This window comes from Octopus bimaculoides, chromosome 5 (assembly GCF_046866305.1).
Source record: "Octopus bimaculoides isolate indiv1 chromosome 5, ASM4686630v1, whole genome shotgun sequence".
Lineage (NCBI taxonomy): Eukaryota > Metazoa > Mollusca > Cephalopoda > Octopoda > Octopodidae > Octopus > Octopus bimaculoides.
This window is the reverse complement of record NC_142932.1, coordinates 18,529,126-18,545,802: the sequence shown is the minus strand read 5'-3', so window position 1 is coordinate 18,545,802 and position 16,677 is coordinate 18,529,126. Positions and strand designations below refer to the sequence as shown.

Here is a 16,677-nt window from a genome sequence, read left to right as displayed (position 1 = left end):
CAGAACAAAGAGACGGACGAAATGCTGCTAAGGATTTTGTCCGTCCGTCCGTCCGTCACGCTGACGATTCTGCCATACTGGGTCGCATGACGATTCTCAAGTTTACACAAAAAAAAACCATGAAACGCAATAAAATAACTGGACATTAGTTTATCTTAGGCATTTTGGAAAATAGACAACATAGGGAATATAACAGGAACAAATGGGTTATGATTTAATTATTTGGAGCATAAGAGTTTATTGTGAATACAACACGCACATATTAGACAATCAAGACACAACAATAAACATTGAGCTATAAATAATTATAATTCTCAAACATGCTTCTTATTGTTGCAGTTATTTTGATGATAGCATCCATTACAGTGTTGGTGGAGTGCGGAATCCCACTAGCAGTAAACAACACAACTCCTTCGTTTTAAATTCAACAAAAATGGTGAAATAGCCAACACATATTCAAAGATGAACTCCATGACTTCCCTTTCTTCAGAAACTACTCATCTAAAGGTATCAATGAATACCATTAATTAAGCCTCGTGTCAGTCAACGGTGGTTTTCTTATATTACACATGACTCAGCTGATATAGTCATTGTTTTTAGCTCAACACCAGACAATTATATAATTAGGAGGACTAATAAAATCCAATGTATATTCTTAAAATATACTCCTACTCAAAAGAGAAATATTCAGTTCCTCTCTGAAATGCCTATCGACCATTTTCCCATTTCCATCTTTAAAAAAAATTTTTAAATTTTATTTCACATTTTATTTCAGTTATTTAGTCGGTTCTTTGTAATTAGAACTCCGTCATTCCTCGTCTGGTCAGGTAAGGAGCAATGGTATGGTGACTCATCACTCTGTTCCTCAATGCCTGAAGTTTAGGGTAACAGTTTAAAAGCGCCGGGTTTTCTCTCATAGGGTTCTCCAGGGCACAGAAACACATCATATCGGCCATAGTCATCTGTAAAATAAAATTTAAAAATAAACAGAAAGAAACGAAATAATAATCACGATTTATAAGGTATTACTCTCGTACGAACCCATGAGATTGCATGAGATTAATAAGAACAGTTGAGTAAATAAATCCTAATTTCATCTTTGATGCCCTTTATCTTCTATGATTTGCTTGTTTCAGTCTTTAAATTTTGACCATACTGGAGCACCACATTTTAAGGTTTAATCGAACAAATCGATCCCAGTACTTTTATATTAAGTCTGGTACTTATGCTGTTTATTATTTTTTTGTCGAAACGTTAAGTTATATGGAAGTAAACAAACCAACACAATGGCATGCATACACATACACGCACGTATATATATATATATATATATATATATATATATATATATATATATATATATATATATATATATATATATGTATGTATGTATGTATGTATATGTATGTATATGTATATATAGTAAATCCCCAAAAACGAAGAACAGACACAAGAAAAAAAAACAACAACGCAAGAACGTAGTGCATGCAAAGCATTATCAGACGCTCAAGGAAGGAAAGAAAGGTAGTTTAATGTTTCGAGCAAAGCTCTTCTTCAAAATCAGGAGACAGAGGAAAGTCCAAAAGAAAAGGAAGACGGAGGAGAAAAATCGCCAACGATTCACATACGGTTGCATTATATATATATATATATATATATATATATATATATGCCGATGAACCTCTACACAGCTTTCGCCTACCAAGTTCACTCATAAGGCAATGGTCGGCCTGAGACAAACGTAGGAGACACTCACACAAAGTGCCGTTCACTTTGTGTGACTGAACCCAAGACCGTGGGTCGACAAAAAGAGGTTTTTAACCACACAGCCATACTTGATATTTAAACACAGTGTAACAATTTGAGAAACTTCTAACATTGATATTCATAATCAGCGACATTATAGTTCTTCTATTTCTGTATACAAAGATTATTCATAGGTTTACAAACTCACTAGATTGTATTTAGCTGACGAGGTCTTATATGACAGAAAAATATCCATTGCGTTGGCCAGATTGCTTTAAAGACCAGATCCGCTTCAAACTAGTTTATCTCAGTCATTCAAAGACTTCAGTTGTCTGATCTTCATGGAGTTATTTCACAGCTTTTTTCCCCTTGGATATTCAACGCTCCAAGGGGAGGATTCTTTTTCTACTGTCGTTTTGAATAATTCCAAGGGATGGAAATTATTCTTTTTTCCGTAGTACATATGTGAATGCCTACTGTAATTGCATTCAGTACATAGAACACTTCACTGAGGTACTTCACTTCTGCTATATTCTTATATACACTTATATAAATCATCTGCCCCAGAAAACTGGAAGACAAAGTTGGTCTGAAACGAATTTGAACTGAAAACATGAAAGATGGGTGGAACATTTAGGATATTTAGGCAAACTATTTGTGATATTATCCTGACGATGCTGCTGCTGATGATGATGATGATAGGATTAATGTGGTGGTAGTGATAGTGGTTGTAATGATGAATGATGATGACGATAATAAAGATGATGAGGATGATGGTAGTGATGGTGATCATGTTGATGCTAGTATTGATGTTCATGATGCAGAGAAGGTGGTGGATGAGTAGTGGGTGAAAGAGGGGAGATTATAGACCGAAGATATATCTAATGTTTGTAATATTAGTGCCAGTTCGAATTGAACTCTTCACCCTATTACACGCAGAAAGGCATTCTATATAACAATATTGACATATATTACAATAGCAGAATCACGAACAATAACAGTAAACATTATTACAATAACAACAAAATCAACAAGAATTTATTACAATAAATGCTGCCTGAATTTACATCCGTGGAGCATAACTGATAACAAAACGAAAGTATAGACGATAAGAAGTTGTATAATAACGGGATAAATAAATGAAATAGGAACCATTGAGATGAAGTGAAGTGTAGTGAAGTGAGTTACCTTCTCTCCCATAAAGAAAAGGTTGCCGCCATCATATTTCTGCAGAGTCTCTTCCATAAACGGTAGGATACGTTCACAGGTGGTTTCGAACCGTAAGGTTTTCGCGCGCTGTCAATTGGAAAGAGAAAATATGTAAATAATATCATCATTCTCTTCGTTGTCGTTGATGTTGCCGTCCTCGTCGTCTTCATCATCATCATCTTCATCATCATCTTCATCAATTTCATTACCAGAACTCGAACGATCAATCAATCAATCAATCAATCAATCAGTCAATCAAATTGAAGAAGAATAACAAAAAATAGTCATAAAAACAAGTACAACGAGAAGAAGACGAAGAACAACAACGACAACGATAAAGCTAACACCAAGGAATCGAAACAATTAGAAGTGTTAAAAGAAAACATTCAAAACTCCAGAAATAATTCTTAAACGCCATTATGATCGAAAGTAATGGAAAACATGGTGTTGTTATGGAGACGATCACCCTGCTGGCCGCCATTATCGTGTAAAAAAAAAATAAGAACAACAACAAAAACAACAGTAATAATATCAACAACAATGGTGACCTCCCAATATCCACCTTTTCACACTGTTTCTCTGAAAATAATAGCTAGAAAATATAAAAGATTAATATGGTGAAAAATTGCATCTGCTTGAAGCATGAAAATATATGTATTTCAAACATAGGCTCAATGCCAGCCATATTTATATGAGGAGAATATAGTGTAAGTTGTACATTACATTATATTATACATGAATAACGGTACACTACATCGTAACATATTTGAATAGAATATTACATTGTAACTTACTGTATTGATTCTACCACAATGAAATTGTATCACCAAAATAATATTAGTAAATTATTTTGCTTCTGTCTATTGAAGCCCAGAGACGACGTGTTTCAACATATGGCCCTGTGACATCGTTGCAGCATGCCCACTAACTCAGATACATCAGCCTCGTACATTTCTATTTCTTTTATCATCCCTGACCTGTCTCACTGAACATTTATTAATTGCTTCTTCACAAAGCATTACTTCCTCGTACTCTTTTACTCTTTTAATTGTTTCAGTCATTTGACTCTGGCCATGCTGGAGCACCGCCTTTAGTCGAGCAAATCGACCCCAGGACTTATTCTTTGGAAGCCTAGTACTTATTCTATCGGTCTCTTTTGCCGAACCGCTATGTTACGGGGACGTAGACACACCAGTATCGGTTGTCAAGCAATGTTGGGGGGACAAACCCAGACACACATACATATATATATACATATATACGACGGGCTCCTTTCAGTTTTCCGTCTACCAAATCCACTCATAAGGCTTTGGTCGGCCCAAGGCTATAGTAGAAGACACTTGCCCAAAGTGCCACGCAGTGGGAATGAACCCAGAACCATGTGGTTGGTAAGCTAGCTACTTACCACACAGCCACTCCTGCACCTATGAATAACAATTCTTCACTATAATCCGTACGTTTAGTACAGCTTTTTTGTTTTTTAGAGGCGTTTAGAAACAGTTGTTAAAACTGATCATGAATGAGTGTGTGGGTGGATGCGTGTAACATTTGATTAGGAGGGGAGGAGGGCTCCCAACATGTGATATAAGAACTTACCGCAACATTTGGATCAGAATCTTTCTTGAACTGAAAGAAAAAGAAATCATTTTAATAACAAACAGAATCTTAACAAATATCAATAATATTTGTATGTATATTTCAAATTCCGGGGTTGTTTTGCTGCTTTTCACGAACATAATTAACATCATGATAATAAATTATTTTCTCATCGCTAATATTGTAATTTTTTATTACTTAAAACTCATTGCCCCATTTCACTGTCTACGTTAGCACCCACTTCAAGATCAAGACCATATTTTATACTCAGTATTTAGTCACCACTTACCAAGTGCACATACGTACCAAGTCTTTAACATGATCATACCATATTTGTCTTCAGAGACAGTCTATCTAAAAATATATGCTTTAGATGGAGTCTTTCTTTACCTGATTTTCTTCTAAGACCTTGCCATGTACTTTGGGCAAGATTTGGTTAATATCTTAAAAGCTCAAACTAATATGCAGACGCTCAATGTTGGCACAGTTAAGTCACATGCACCCAACGGTGCATGTGAATGACATATGCGCTTTGAACTTCCTGCAATTTTGTTCAAATATTGTATATTGTATACACAGACAGACAACCACACACACACACACACACACACACACACACACACACACACACACACACACACATATATATATATATATATATATATATATATATATATATATATATATATATACGATGGGCTTCTTTCAGTTTCCGTCTAACAATTCGACTCACAAGCTTTGGTCGGCCCGACACTATTGTAGAAGACACTTACCCAGTCGGACTGAACTCGGAAGCATGTGGTTCTTAAGCAAGATACTTTACCACACAGCCACACCTACGCTTACAGAGATGTGATTTATCGTATTATTTTGAAAAATTACAATGATGGATAAATATTCAGCCTGGTTTCTCTCGTAAGTTAAAAAATACAATCACTTTTGGAAACAATAACAAAATCTATAAAACAATTACCACAATTGCGCCGGAACTGTCTTGATACATCCTCATGTAATCGTCCATAATTTCGTTGAAACAATCTGAAATAAGCTCAACTCTAGCCATCTCCATATTTGTGTTGCCATGGAAACCTTAAATGAACAGTTAGAAAATGTAAAAATATAGATTCTAAAGATTGAGATATTTTATCACTACAAACGTTGATTTTCTGACTTTTAAGCATATACTCCAGAAAATTAATAGAGAAGTGCAGAGCAGTTAATGTTCCTGACAATGTGCAGTTACCGATGGTAACTGCATATTAGTTCGAGCTTTTAAAATGTATATATATATATATATATATATATATATATATATATATATATATATATATATAAGTTCAAAAAACAATAACAAAAAAACAATAACAAAAAACAACAAAGTGAGGACGTGATACGGATAGTGTTATTGGACGCTCGGGAAAGGAAAGAGAGAGTGTATGACGTTTCGGGCGTAGCCCTTCGTCGGAAAGATGGAAAGTTCGGAGAATGGAAAGTTCGGAGAATGGAAAATCGGAGAAAGAGGAAAACGGTACCGATGCCCACGAGGTTACCTCTTTGTCGTCGCGGCGGCGGAGATTGCGGAGGGCGACCGATTTGGCCCGGAGGGGTCATTTTTTAAAGTCGAAACGCTCGACCATATATATGAAGTGAACTGAATTGAATTGAACTAGTTCCACCGCACGAGCTGCGGCCATGCTAGAGGCACCCCCATTTGGTGTTGCTACATAATTTTTACCTCACAATTTCTTTTTTAAACTTTGACATTTGGTGCATGAGAGCGTTTGACACCGCTCCTCTCATTTGCACTTCCTGTTGTGAAGTTGGTTCCTCTGGGAAACTTGACATTAAGAGATCTAGTTTCATCTTGAAAAGACATCCACCACATGCAGGTTTCTCAGGTCCTTCGGGATGATACACACATACATACATACGTACACACACACACACACACACACACACACACACACACACACACATATATATATATATATATATATATATATATATATATATATATATATATATACGTTTATGAGTTTATTTTGGAAGTTTCCTGATGGGAAATTCTGTGTTGAAACAGATATTGTTAAATCATTATGCCCACTTTTGTTTCTTGCCAAATTAACACACGCACTATATATTTGTTCCCAACTCGTTTATTTTGGGCCTTATTTTATCTTATTTCCATTATCTGGAAATCTGTCTGCACACACTTGTGACCTCGTCGGTAACTCTTCTATCCTACGTGTTTCCTCTATTCGAAGGTGGGTATCGTTAACTATGCATGTGTTTGCCTCTGTATCTGGGCGTGTATGTGTGCGTGACTATGGCTTCTATGGGTTCTCATTTCTTTGTCCTCGGGATTATGTAAGTAAGTATGTAAGTAAGTATGTATGTATGTATGTATGTATGTATGTATGTATGTATGTGTGTAACAGAAAAGTTACAGAATACAAATTATTGATATTTTGAAGAGTACAAGTGAAGGCTCTGAAATATAGATAATTAGTATGCTGTCATTTTTTCAAATTCATTTGCTTACAGACAGATAACAAGCCTGTTCCTTCCCTTCATAACCATATCAAATTTGGGGGATTCTTGGATTTTGAGATTACCTTCCCTTCTCAAGTAAACTTGGTCTGAGTTGCAATTTTGTAATACTGATACATTCTCAAGAGGCGGAAATATTTTGAATGAATGAAGAATTTATGTTGTATGGTATTTAATACACCTGAATTTGCCTGTAGTTCATATATATGCCACTGACCAATCTAAGTTGTTTCTCTCAGCTCATTTTTTGTTTACCAAGATCATATATGTGTTTTACTCTTTTTGCGTGACTCTAACTCCCTTAGCTACTGATGACATGTTATTGAAGATGTTTATTGATGTAGGTAATAATCCTGTCCTTTAACTTAATGCTGTGTTAACATTGTAGAGTCCTTCATTCTTGAGATTGCTGCACCTTCTCAAATGGAGTTATTCTTCATTGCCATTTACCAAATATGATACATTCTCTAGGGCGTATATATTTTGAATACATCAAATATCTAAATAGCACTGTAATTTATACAACTGTATTTTTCCTGTTATTGATATATATGTAACTGAACGTGCTGAGTTATTTCCCTTATCTCATTTTAGTTAACTTTAATTACACACCCATCTACTTAGTAATCTGTATGTATTGTATTCGGATATTAAACTTTAGAAATGAGAGGAGATTAAAATCAATAATCCATCACATATTGAGCGGCTTCGCTATCGATTAAAATACAATGAGATTGTGTTTAGTTCTTTAGCAAATGAGAAATATTTTAAAAAAATAATTGTTTAATCTCTGGATAAAAAAATAATAATAATCTCAATAACGATTACGTTTGTTTCTAAATACCAAGATGAGAATATGTTGATATCATTTTGTCGATGATGACAAAATAATACTAATACTAATAATAATAGTTTAAAAATTTAGCGCAAGGACACAAACCTCGGCGGCAGGGGTAAGTCGATTACAACGACCCCAGTACTCACCTGGTACTTATTTTATCGACACCGAAATGATGAAAGTTGAAATCAACCGCGGTGGAGTTTGAACTCAGAACATAAAGACGGACGAAAAACCGCTACACATTTTGTCCGGTTGTTAACGTTTCTGCAAGCTCACCGCTTTAGCACCACCATCACCTCCACTACTACTACTACTACTACTACTACTACGACTACCACTACTACTACTACTGCTGCTACTACTACTACTACTACTACTACTACTACTACTACTAATAATAATAATAATAATAATAATAATAATAATAATAATAATAATGATAATAATAATAATAATAATAGTAATAATAGTAATAATAATAATAATAATAATAATAATAATAATAATAATAATAATAATAATAGTAGTAGTAGTAATAATAATAATAGAATAAAGACAATAATAACATTAATAAAAACACCAACAACAAAATCAATAATATAGGGTATATTTACCAAATTCCCTTGACAAGTACCTGGTGATAGCCATGCTTTGTATGTACTGCGTCTTATTGTCGAACTCTAACATTGGCATCATACCACCGGGCATCCCTGAAATTTCAATATAAGAACGTTGCCGCAGACAAATGTGATAGGAATTGAAATAAGATGAACAAAGGACAACTAAACATTTCATAAAGATATATTGTATAGATTATGCTCCAGGTCAAATACACAGGATAGTAATCATGTATTAAACGTATGAAGCGAATACCAGTCAGAAATATAAAGTAATTTCTGTGTGGTGATGTGATGGAAAATATACTGTATTTATTTACAGGAAAACATGAATAAAGAGACAATACAACGAAGGAAAGGACACAATAGCTTGGTAATATGAGAGGGTGTATGGTTTATCTCACACGTTTTTTCTATTTTTTTTTCTTTTCTATTTTCATGTAAGTCAATCTCACTCGTTCCCTCCCCTCTGGTGTGTTACTATTCAATTCCTTCCCTTGTTTGGATTTTTAAAAAATAACAATTGATATCATATCATATCTTATCATATATATATATATATATATATATATATATATATATATATATATATATATATATATATATATATATATATATATGTGTGTGTGTGTGTGTGTGTGTGTGTGTGTGTGTGTATATATATATGTCTCTCTTTCACTATTTCTGTGTACGTATGTATGTATGTATATATATATATATCTGTCTCTTTCTCTCTCACTCTTTCAGCGTATGTATACATATATATATATGTGTGTGTGTGTGTGTGTGTACATGTAAATATTTTCTTACGCATATACACACGAAGTTAAAGAGGGGGAGACGATGTGAGAGGAGATGAGGAAGAGAAAGCGTGAAAATATAAAATCATTTACTCTTGATTTTATCTATTTCAGTAGAATAAATATATAAAGTTAAACTATCCATGCTAGAAAAATAACCATTTCTATTTTAATAGCAATAGCTCTACAGGGCGTTCGGGCTAAATTTGACAGTTTACATAAAAAGAAAGGAAAACATAATTTTCCATCGAAATATAAATGTATTTAAAAAAAAATCCCAAACTATCAACTAAATTATGGCTGCAAGATAACAATTTACATATATGTATGTATGTATACATACATAAATAAATACATTACATACATACACGAGTAAGCACATAAATGCGAAAGAAGATAGAGAAAATAGTACTAGAATACTAGAGGTAGAGTAAAATGCTTTTGTTATAATTAAAGCTTATATGCTCCATTATTAGACTGTTTTGCTTTGTAATTTGCACGGTGATCGCTATAAGCTTTAAGCTGATAAAAAAATAACATTATTATTATTTACAGAAATGTAAAACTTGACATTGCTTAATAAAACCATTCGCACCGAAATATATATATATATATATATATATATATATATATATATATATATATATATATGTATATATATATATATATATATATATATATATATATATATATATATATATACATATATATATACATATATATGCGATGGGTTTCTTTTCAGTTTCTGTTTCCGTTTACCAAATACATTCACCAGCTACTAGTCTGCCTGTGATTATAGTAGAAGACACTAGCCAAAGAAACTACACAGAAGGACTGAACGCAAGAGCACATGGTTAGTAAGTTAGTTTCCTAGCCACACAGCCATGCCTGCGCCTATATACCTAAAATATTCTTTTTTTACTCTAGGCACAAGACCCCAATATATACATAAAATATTGTAAAGTGACGTCTATTGTTCCAAACTGGCTACGTGTAGACATTTTCTTTATTCAATCCACATCGGCCCATTTATGTCCTATACTCTCAACCCAGTCGGAAATGGTCTCTAAATATTTTTCTGCTTATCTCTGCTCTTTAATTTTTGTATTTTGTTTTTTCCTCAATCTCGCAAGTCAATATATATGTAAGATGGTTGCAAACTGTTGCAAATGTTTTGACTAAGTCAGTAACGATCTTTAAAAACAATACTGAATGACCTATATGCATACTTACACATATACACATATACTCATATAGATACTTACATACATACGAGCATACATACGTGCATACATACGTGCATACATACGTAAATATATACATGCATATATTTGTGCATGCGTACAAGCAGTATATACAGCATATATATTTGATACAGTGTTTTATATTTGAAAAAATAAATAAAAATGGCTTTGCAGATAAATTTTTTTTCACTTCAATAAATTAGATGTTTGCAAGTTAGAGGTGTCTTATAAACATCTAATTATTGAACTGGAAAAAATGAACAGAAAAGTCATTTGTATTCATTTGCTCAAATATATATTACTGTATCAAAGAATCTTATTTTTTTTATTCTACTATATATATATATATATATATATATATATATATATATATATATATATATATATATATATATATTCATAGAAAGGACAACAAAAGACAGAAAGAGACCTCAATATTATGTAAATAGAGGAATTTATCTGTAAAACTAAGTGACACTTATTCGTCAGCCATGATAAAACTCCGAGTTTCGGATGCCGGAGTGGGAACCCCCGCCAACATCTCTTCAGTTATCCGACCATTGAAAATTCTTGTGAAAAAGTGTCACATGTTTTTACAGGTATATATATATATATATATATATATATATATATATACATATATATATATATGTATGTATGTATGTATGTATGTATGTATGTATGTATGTATGTATATATATATATATATATATATATATATATATATATATATATATATATATATATATATATATGTATGTATGTATGTATGTATGTATGTATGTATGTATGTATGTATGTATGTATATATATATATATATATATATATATATATATATATATATATATATATATATATATATAAATAAATATAAAGGCGGCGAGCTGGCAGAATCGTTAGCGGTATTTCGTCTGCCGCTACGTTCTAAGTTCAAATTCCGCCGAGGTCGACTTTGCCTTTCATCCTTTCAGGGTCGATTAAATAAGTACCAGTCACACACTGGGGTCGATATAATCGACTTAATCCGTTTGTCTCTCCTTGTTTGTCCCCTCTGTGTGTAGCCCCTTGTGGGCAGTAAAGAAATATATATATATATATATATATATATATATATATATATATATATATATATATATATATATATATGTATGTATGTATGTATGTATTAATATATAAACATACATATATATACAAACATACATATATATACATATATATATATATGAATATATATATGTATGTGTATATACACATATATATATAACTATGTACATACTTATATATACATATACACATACATATATACATACATACATATATACTTACATACATATATACATACATACATACATACATATGTACATATATACATATGGTAGAAGTCAAATCGTGAACGAGTCAGACCACTTCCTTTATGAAGGAATTCTAAAGAGAATTGGGCATCCTTCACTATCTGTTGTTTATTTCTTAGTTAATTCCTAATTAGTATCCGGTCCAACGAACAAATAGTGGCAAGGAAGTGGTCCTCAATTCCTCAAAAGCCTAGAAATCCTCAAACAGGGCTCCGCTACTTAGTACAGTCTAGAACCATATCCAGGACATAAAAATCATTGTGCAAAGTTCTGTGTGTATCAAAAATATCGCTATCAATCTGGAGTAAAAATTTGTAGTTTTGAAATCAGTAGTTCTTTGACTGCTATTTCTGAATTCTCAGTATGTTGGAGAAGCAGGTTACTGTCAATCCCTATATATTTATGATTATATATATATATATATATATATATATATATATATATATGCATTTATGGGTAAGGGACGTCACCAACTGTGTAAACAATATGAAGTACGAAAACAAACCACTTAAATACGCAAACAACGAGAGATAAAAATGGAAAACAGGACAAGTAACACAAACAACGTCCCTTCATTAGTTGTCGGCTGTCTAACTACTACACATTTCGAGCATTGAAGTACAACATGAGTCTTTGAAGAGATTTGGGAACAAAAACAGGTCAGTGGAGACATACAAGAAAACCGAACGAAAACAAGCATGAAGGGTCGTTAGGAAAATAGTAAACGCTGGGAGAAATATATTCTTTGAAAAGAGAAAAGATACAAGAGAGAGATAGAAGACGTCCTGTCATTAGAACGTCGCGCAGGAAAAGAAAGATTGTCATGGGAGGAAAAGAACGAGTGTGTCGTTAACCAGGAGAAAAGATGTTTTCCTGAGGTTAAAATGTAGTAAGATTTGTTGCTTAGAACAGCGAAGTAAACGTTGTAACAGACATTACTCCTTAGTACTCTTATTATATATATATATATATATATATGTGTATGTATGTATGCATGTATAAATATATAAACATACATATATATACAAACATACATATATATACATATATATATATATGAATATATATATGTATGTTTATATACACATATATATATACCTATGTACTTACTTATATATACATATACACATACATATATACATACATACATATATACATACATACATACATATGTACATATATACATATGGTAGAAGTCAAATCGTGAACGAGTCAGACCACTTCCTTTATGAAGGAACTCTAAAGAGATTTGGGCATCCTTCACTATCTGTTGTTTATTTCTTAGTTAATTCCTAATTAGTATCCGGTCCAACGAACAAATAGTGGCTACGAAGTGGTCCTCAATTCCTCAAAAGCCTAGAAATCCTCAAACAGGGCTCCGCTACTTAGTACAGTCTAGAACCATATCCAGGACATAAATCATTGTGCAAAGTTCTGATGGGAAATAAACAAAGTTTGGATAAGTTTAAATATATTTGACATATTACTACTAAAAAAGGTAACTTTATTACAGTTTACCGTTGGTAAAAAGACAAAATAAAAACCATGAGCAGCTCAGGTGCGCCTTCTATTGGATCCCTAGTTTGTTTATTTCTCATTACTGCTTCTGGCTACTAATTATGTATTTATTCCGAATGGTTGGTCTATAAGCACAGATCAGTCGAAAGTATTGAATGATTCATTAAAAAGCTACGGCTTTTCGCCAGCTCAGCGTTACCTCTCTTTCATTGAGGAAGGAATAGCGAGCCAGAAATACATGTAAGTGTCCAGTTCAAGGCTCCACTAAGCAGATAATAATGTATTTCTACCTTTTCACCTCTTATCATATACAGGAATTTTTTTCTCTCTGGAATTGCCTTTAGAAGTTGAGAATTGTCACAAATATATTTGAATTAATGTACAATCTCTCGATTTATCTAGTTATCTATCATCTGTCTATCTAGCTATGTGTGTGCATATAAATATATATAGGCACACAGACATGCATATATATATATATATATATATATATATATATACACGAACATGTGTATATCAACATATATACACATATGAATATATACATATATACTACGCACACATACAAACACGCACATACACACACACTTATACAAATATATAGATATAGTCACAAACATACCTCAACTTACATTGTGTCGAGTTCCGTGTCTTTTGATCTTTTTTTAGTCTTCTAAAGAAATTAATGTATAAAATATCTAAACCCATAAAAATATCTCAACCCATAAAAATTGCAGAAGCAAACAGAAACCAATAAAAACAAATAAAATATGAGTGAATTATTTATAAAACAATAACACACGTAAGCTCATCATTCGTTTAAGTTAAGTGACATGACTTGGAACCAGTTACCCACGAAATTTGCGATACAAGACTTTTGTATTTGCCTTAATCTATGAAATATATAATTCATAACTCCCATCATTGGATTAAATGTCTATACGAAATCATTAAAATACTTATAATTGTTTTTGGTACATGGTGCCCTTTTTCAGAAATGTATTCGGTATGTCTTACCGTTATTAACCTTGCACAATACATGTGCCTCATAACTAGAGTAATTGTAGGGTAACTACAAATTTCATATTATGGAATTAGCCGAAACCGATGCATTTAGATTACATGAAAACTAAATAATTTCATCGATCCAAGTTATTTTTCCGTTTCACTTAATTTTGAAATCACCCGCTTGAGTGTTGCAGATTAGATTAGATATACGGCAAAAATACTTGTCTTTTCTTGAAAGACTCTACACGTGCTAATTTTGAAACTAGTAAGGACAAAATTGTTCTAAAGTGTAGTACAATTTTCTGAAAGGAATCAAGCTGTCGAAACTATTTTCGAATCATTGTTTGAACCAGTTATCAGATTATCAAATTTGTGCTTCTATTTCTGTCTCTCAAGTAGTTGATTGCTATGCGGCATTAAAAGTTACAAGATTACTTAATATTAATTCAATCAGCTGACTTAAATCTCAAATGAACCATTAAAAGTTTCATCATGTAACTTTACAGCAATTGATTTTGATTTAATAGTTTCAAGTCAAATTGCACTTTGTATATTATGGCCATTTCAGCAAATTGAATATGAACATCGTAAGTTACGGTCATTTCGGTGAATGCAGCAAGTACGTCATGCACAATAGACACCCAAAAAACTGCTCCTCAATATCTGAACTCTGTTCTTCAACACCCAAACACTATTCTTTAATTGTGAAGAACTAGTCAAGTTAAATGCTACAAATTCATTCATTTGCCTTAAATACTTCAATTTTTTATCGGTGTTAAATCGTTGATAATTAATCTTAAGTATTGTACTATATGAGGACAGTTCAACCTATTCTTCATGGTAAACTATACACATTTGCAGAAGTGTGCTTGATTAATGCGGCGAAATTATCCTGGCATTGTGTCAACAACTAATGAAAGTTTATGGTGACATTGTTCGTATTTGACATTTGTGTTTACCTGCCGCCAGTGCTTAATTAACTTTTCTTATACATACACAAATTTGTCTAAGCATGCAGTTTATAGTGGTTATTTGAAAATGATAATGTGCAAAGACACAGGAATCATCATTTAGCAATTTCACCATCATTGCTGAATGTTTTTCTTCAGATAATATGACACGTCTGTATTTCAGCATTACATGTCTATACGAGAAGATTTCCGAACACAAATACCGCAGTTACGTGGTTTTCAGGAGTATATCCCCATTAAGGAAGATATACAGAATTATATATGTGTGTGCGTGTGTGCGTGTGTGTGTGTGCGTGTTGTGTGTGTGTGTGTGTGTGTGTGTGTGTGTGTCTGTGTGTGTGTGTGTGTGTGTTTGCGGGTGTATATGTACAAACACTACACACTTTTGAAAATTTGATGTGTAACTTATAAAGTATATTCGCATGTTTTAAAATATGATTAAATTATAATTACTTCTAATATATTCTCTGAGCATTTTGAACTTCATTTCTTCTATTCTTAATATGATTTACGCTGTCCCATCATACCCGCTGTTTAATGTTTGAAGACATTTAACTAATAAAATAATTGACTATCGCCGTAGCAAGGCTATTTCCGGGTAGTTTTCAATGGTCCATGTATCAATATATTCACCACTCACTTAGCGGGCTAACATTTCTCTGATGTCAACTTTTATATCCTTAGTTGTCATATTATGTGATTAATTGTTGTTTCATAAAACAATGAATTCATTAAATTCTGTATGTACTTATACATTTCATGTGTCGTTCACAACTACGTAATTGGTATATTGTATTAGCATATTTGTTTGGAAACCCAAACACATGAATATATATACACATATGTATATACAAAATATATATGTACACGCGCATATATAAGTACACGTACATTTGTATGTATGTATATAATTATATATATATATATATATATATATATATATATATATATATATACATACATATATATATATATATACATACATATATATATATATATACATACATATATACAGAGAGAGAGAGATTGAGAGAGAGAGATTGAGTGAGAGAGAGGAACAGGGAGAGACTATATGTGTATATCTTGTTCATATTAGACTGTAGCCATTTTTCAGTACCACCTTCAATAAATTTTAGTTGAAATAATCGACCCCTGTATATATTTTTTAAACTGTCTCTTTTTGCCAGACTGATTGACTATAGGGACACAAGCAAAGCAACATCG

General features: G+C 32.4%; 1 protein-coding gene across 1 annotated transcript in view; it reads right to left on the bottom strand.

The window, feature by feature from the left end:
• Positions 1–207: 207 nt before the first annotated feature.
• Positions 208–16,677, bottom strand: part of LOC106869781 (S-crystallin 3-like) — a 17,838-nt gene continuing 1,368 nt past the window's right edge. Inside the window, exons 2-6 of the mRNA XM_089352019.1 lie at positions 8,557–8,652; positions 5,525–5,640; positions 4,552–4,581; positions 2,935–3,042; positions 208–962 (exon numbers count right to left, since the gene is read on the bottom strand). Of these exons, the coding sequence (XP_089208145.1) occupies positions 798–962; positions 2,935–3,042; positions 4,552–4,581; positions 5,525–5,640; positions 8,557–8,652 (515 nt within the window). The 3' untranslated portion in view covers positions 208–797. The remainder of the gene's footprint in view (positions 963–2,934; positions 3,043–4,551; positions 4,582–5,524; positions 5,641–8,556; positions 8,653–16,677) is intronic.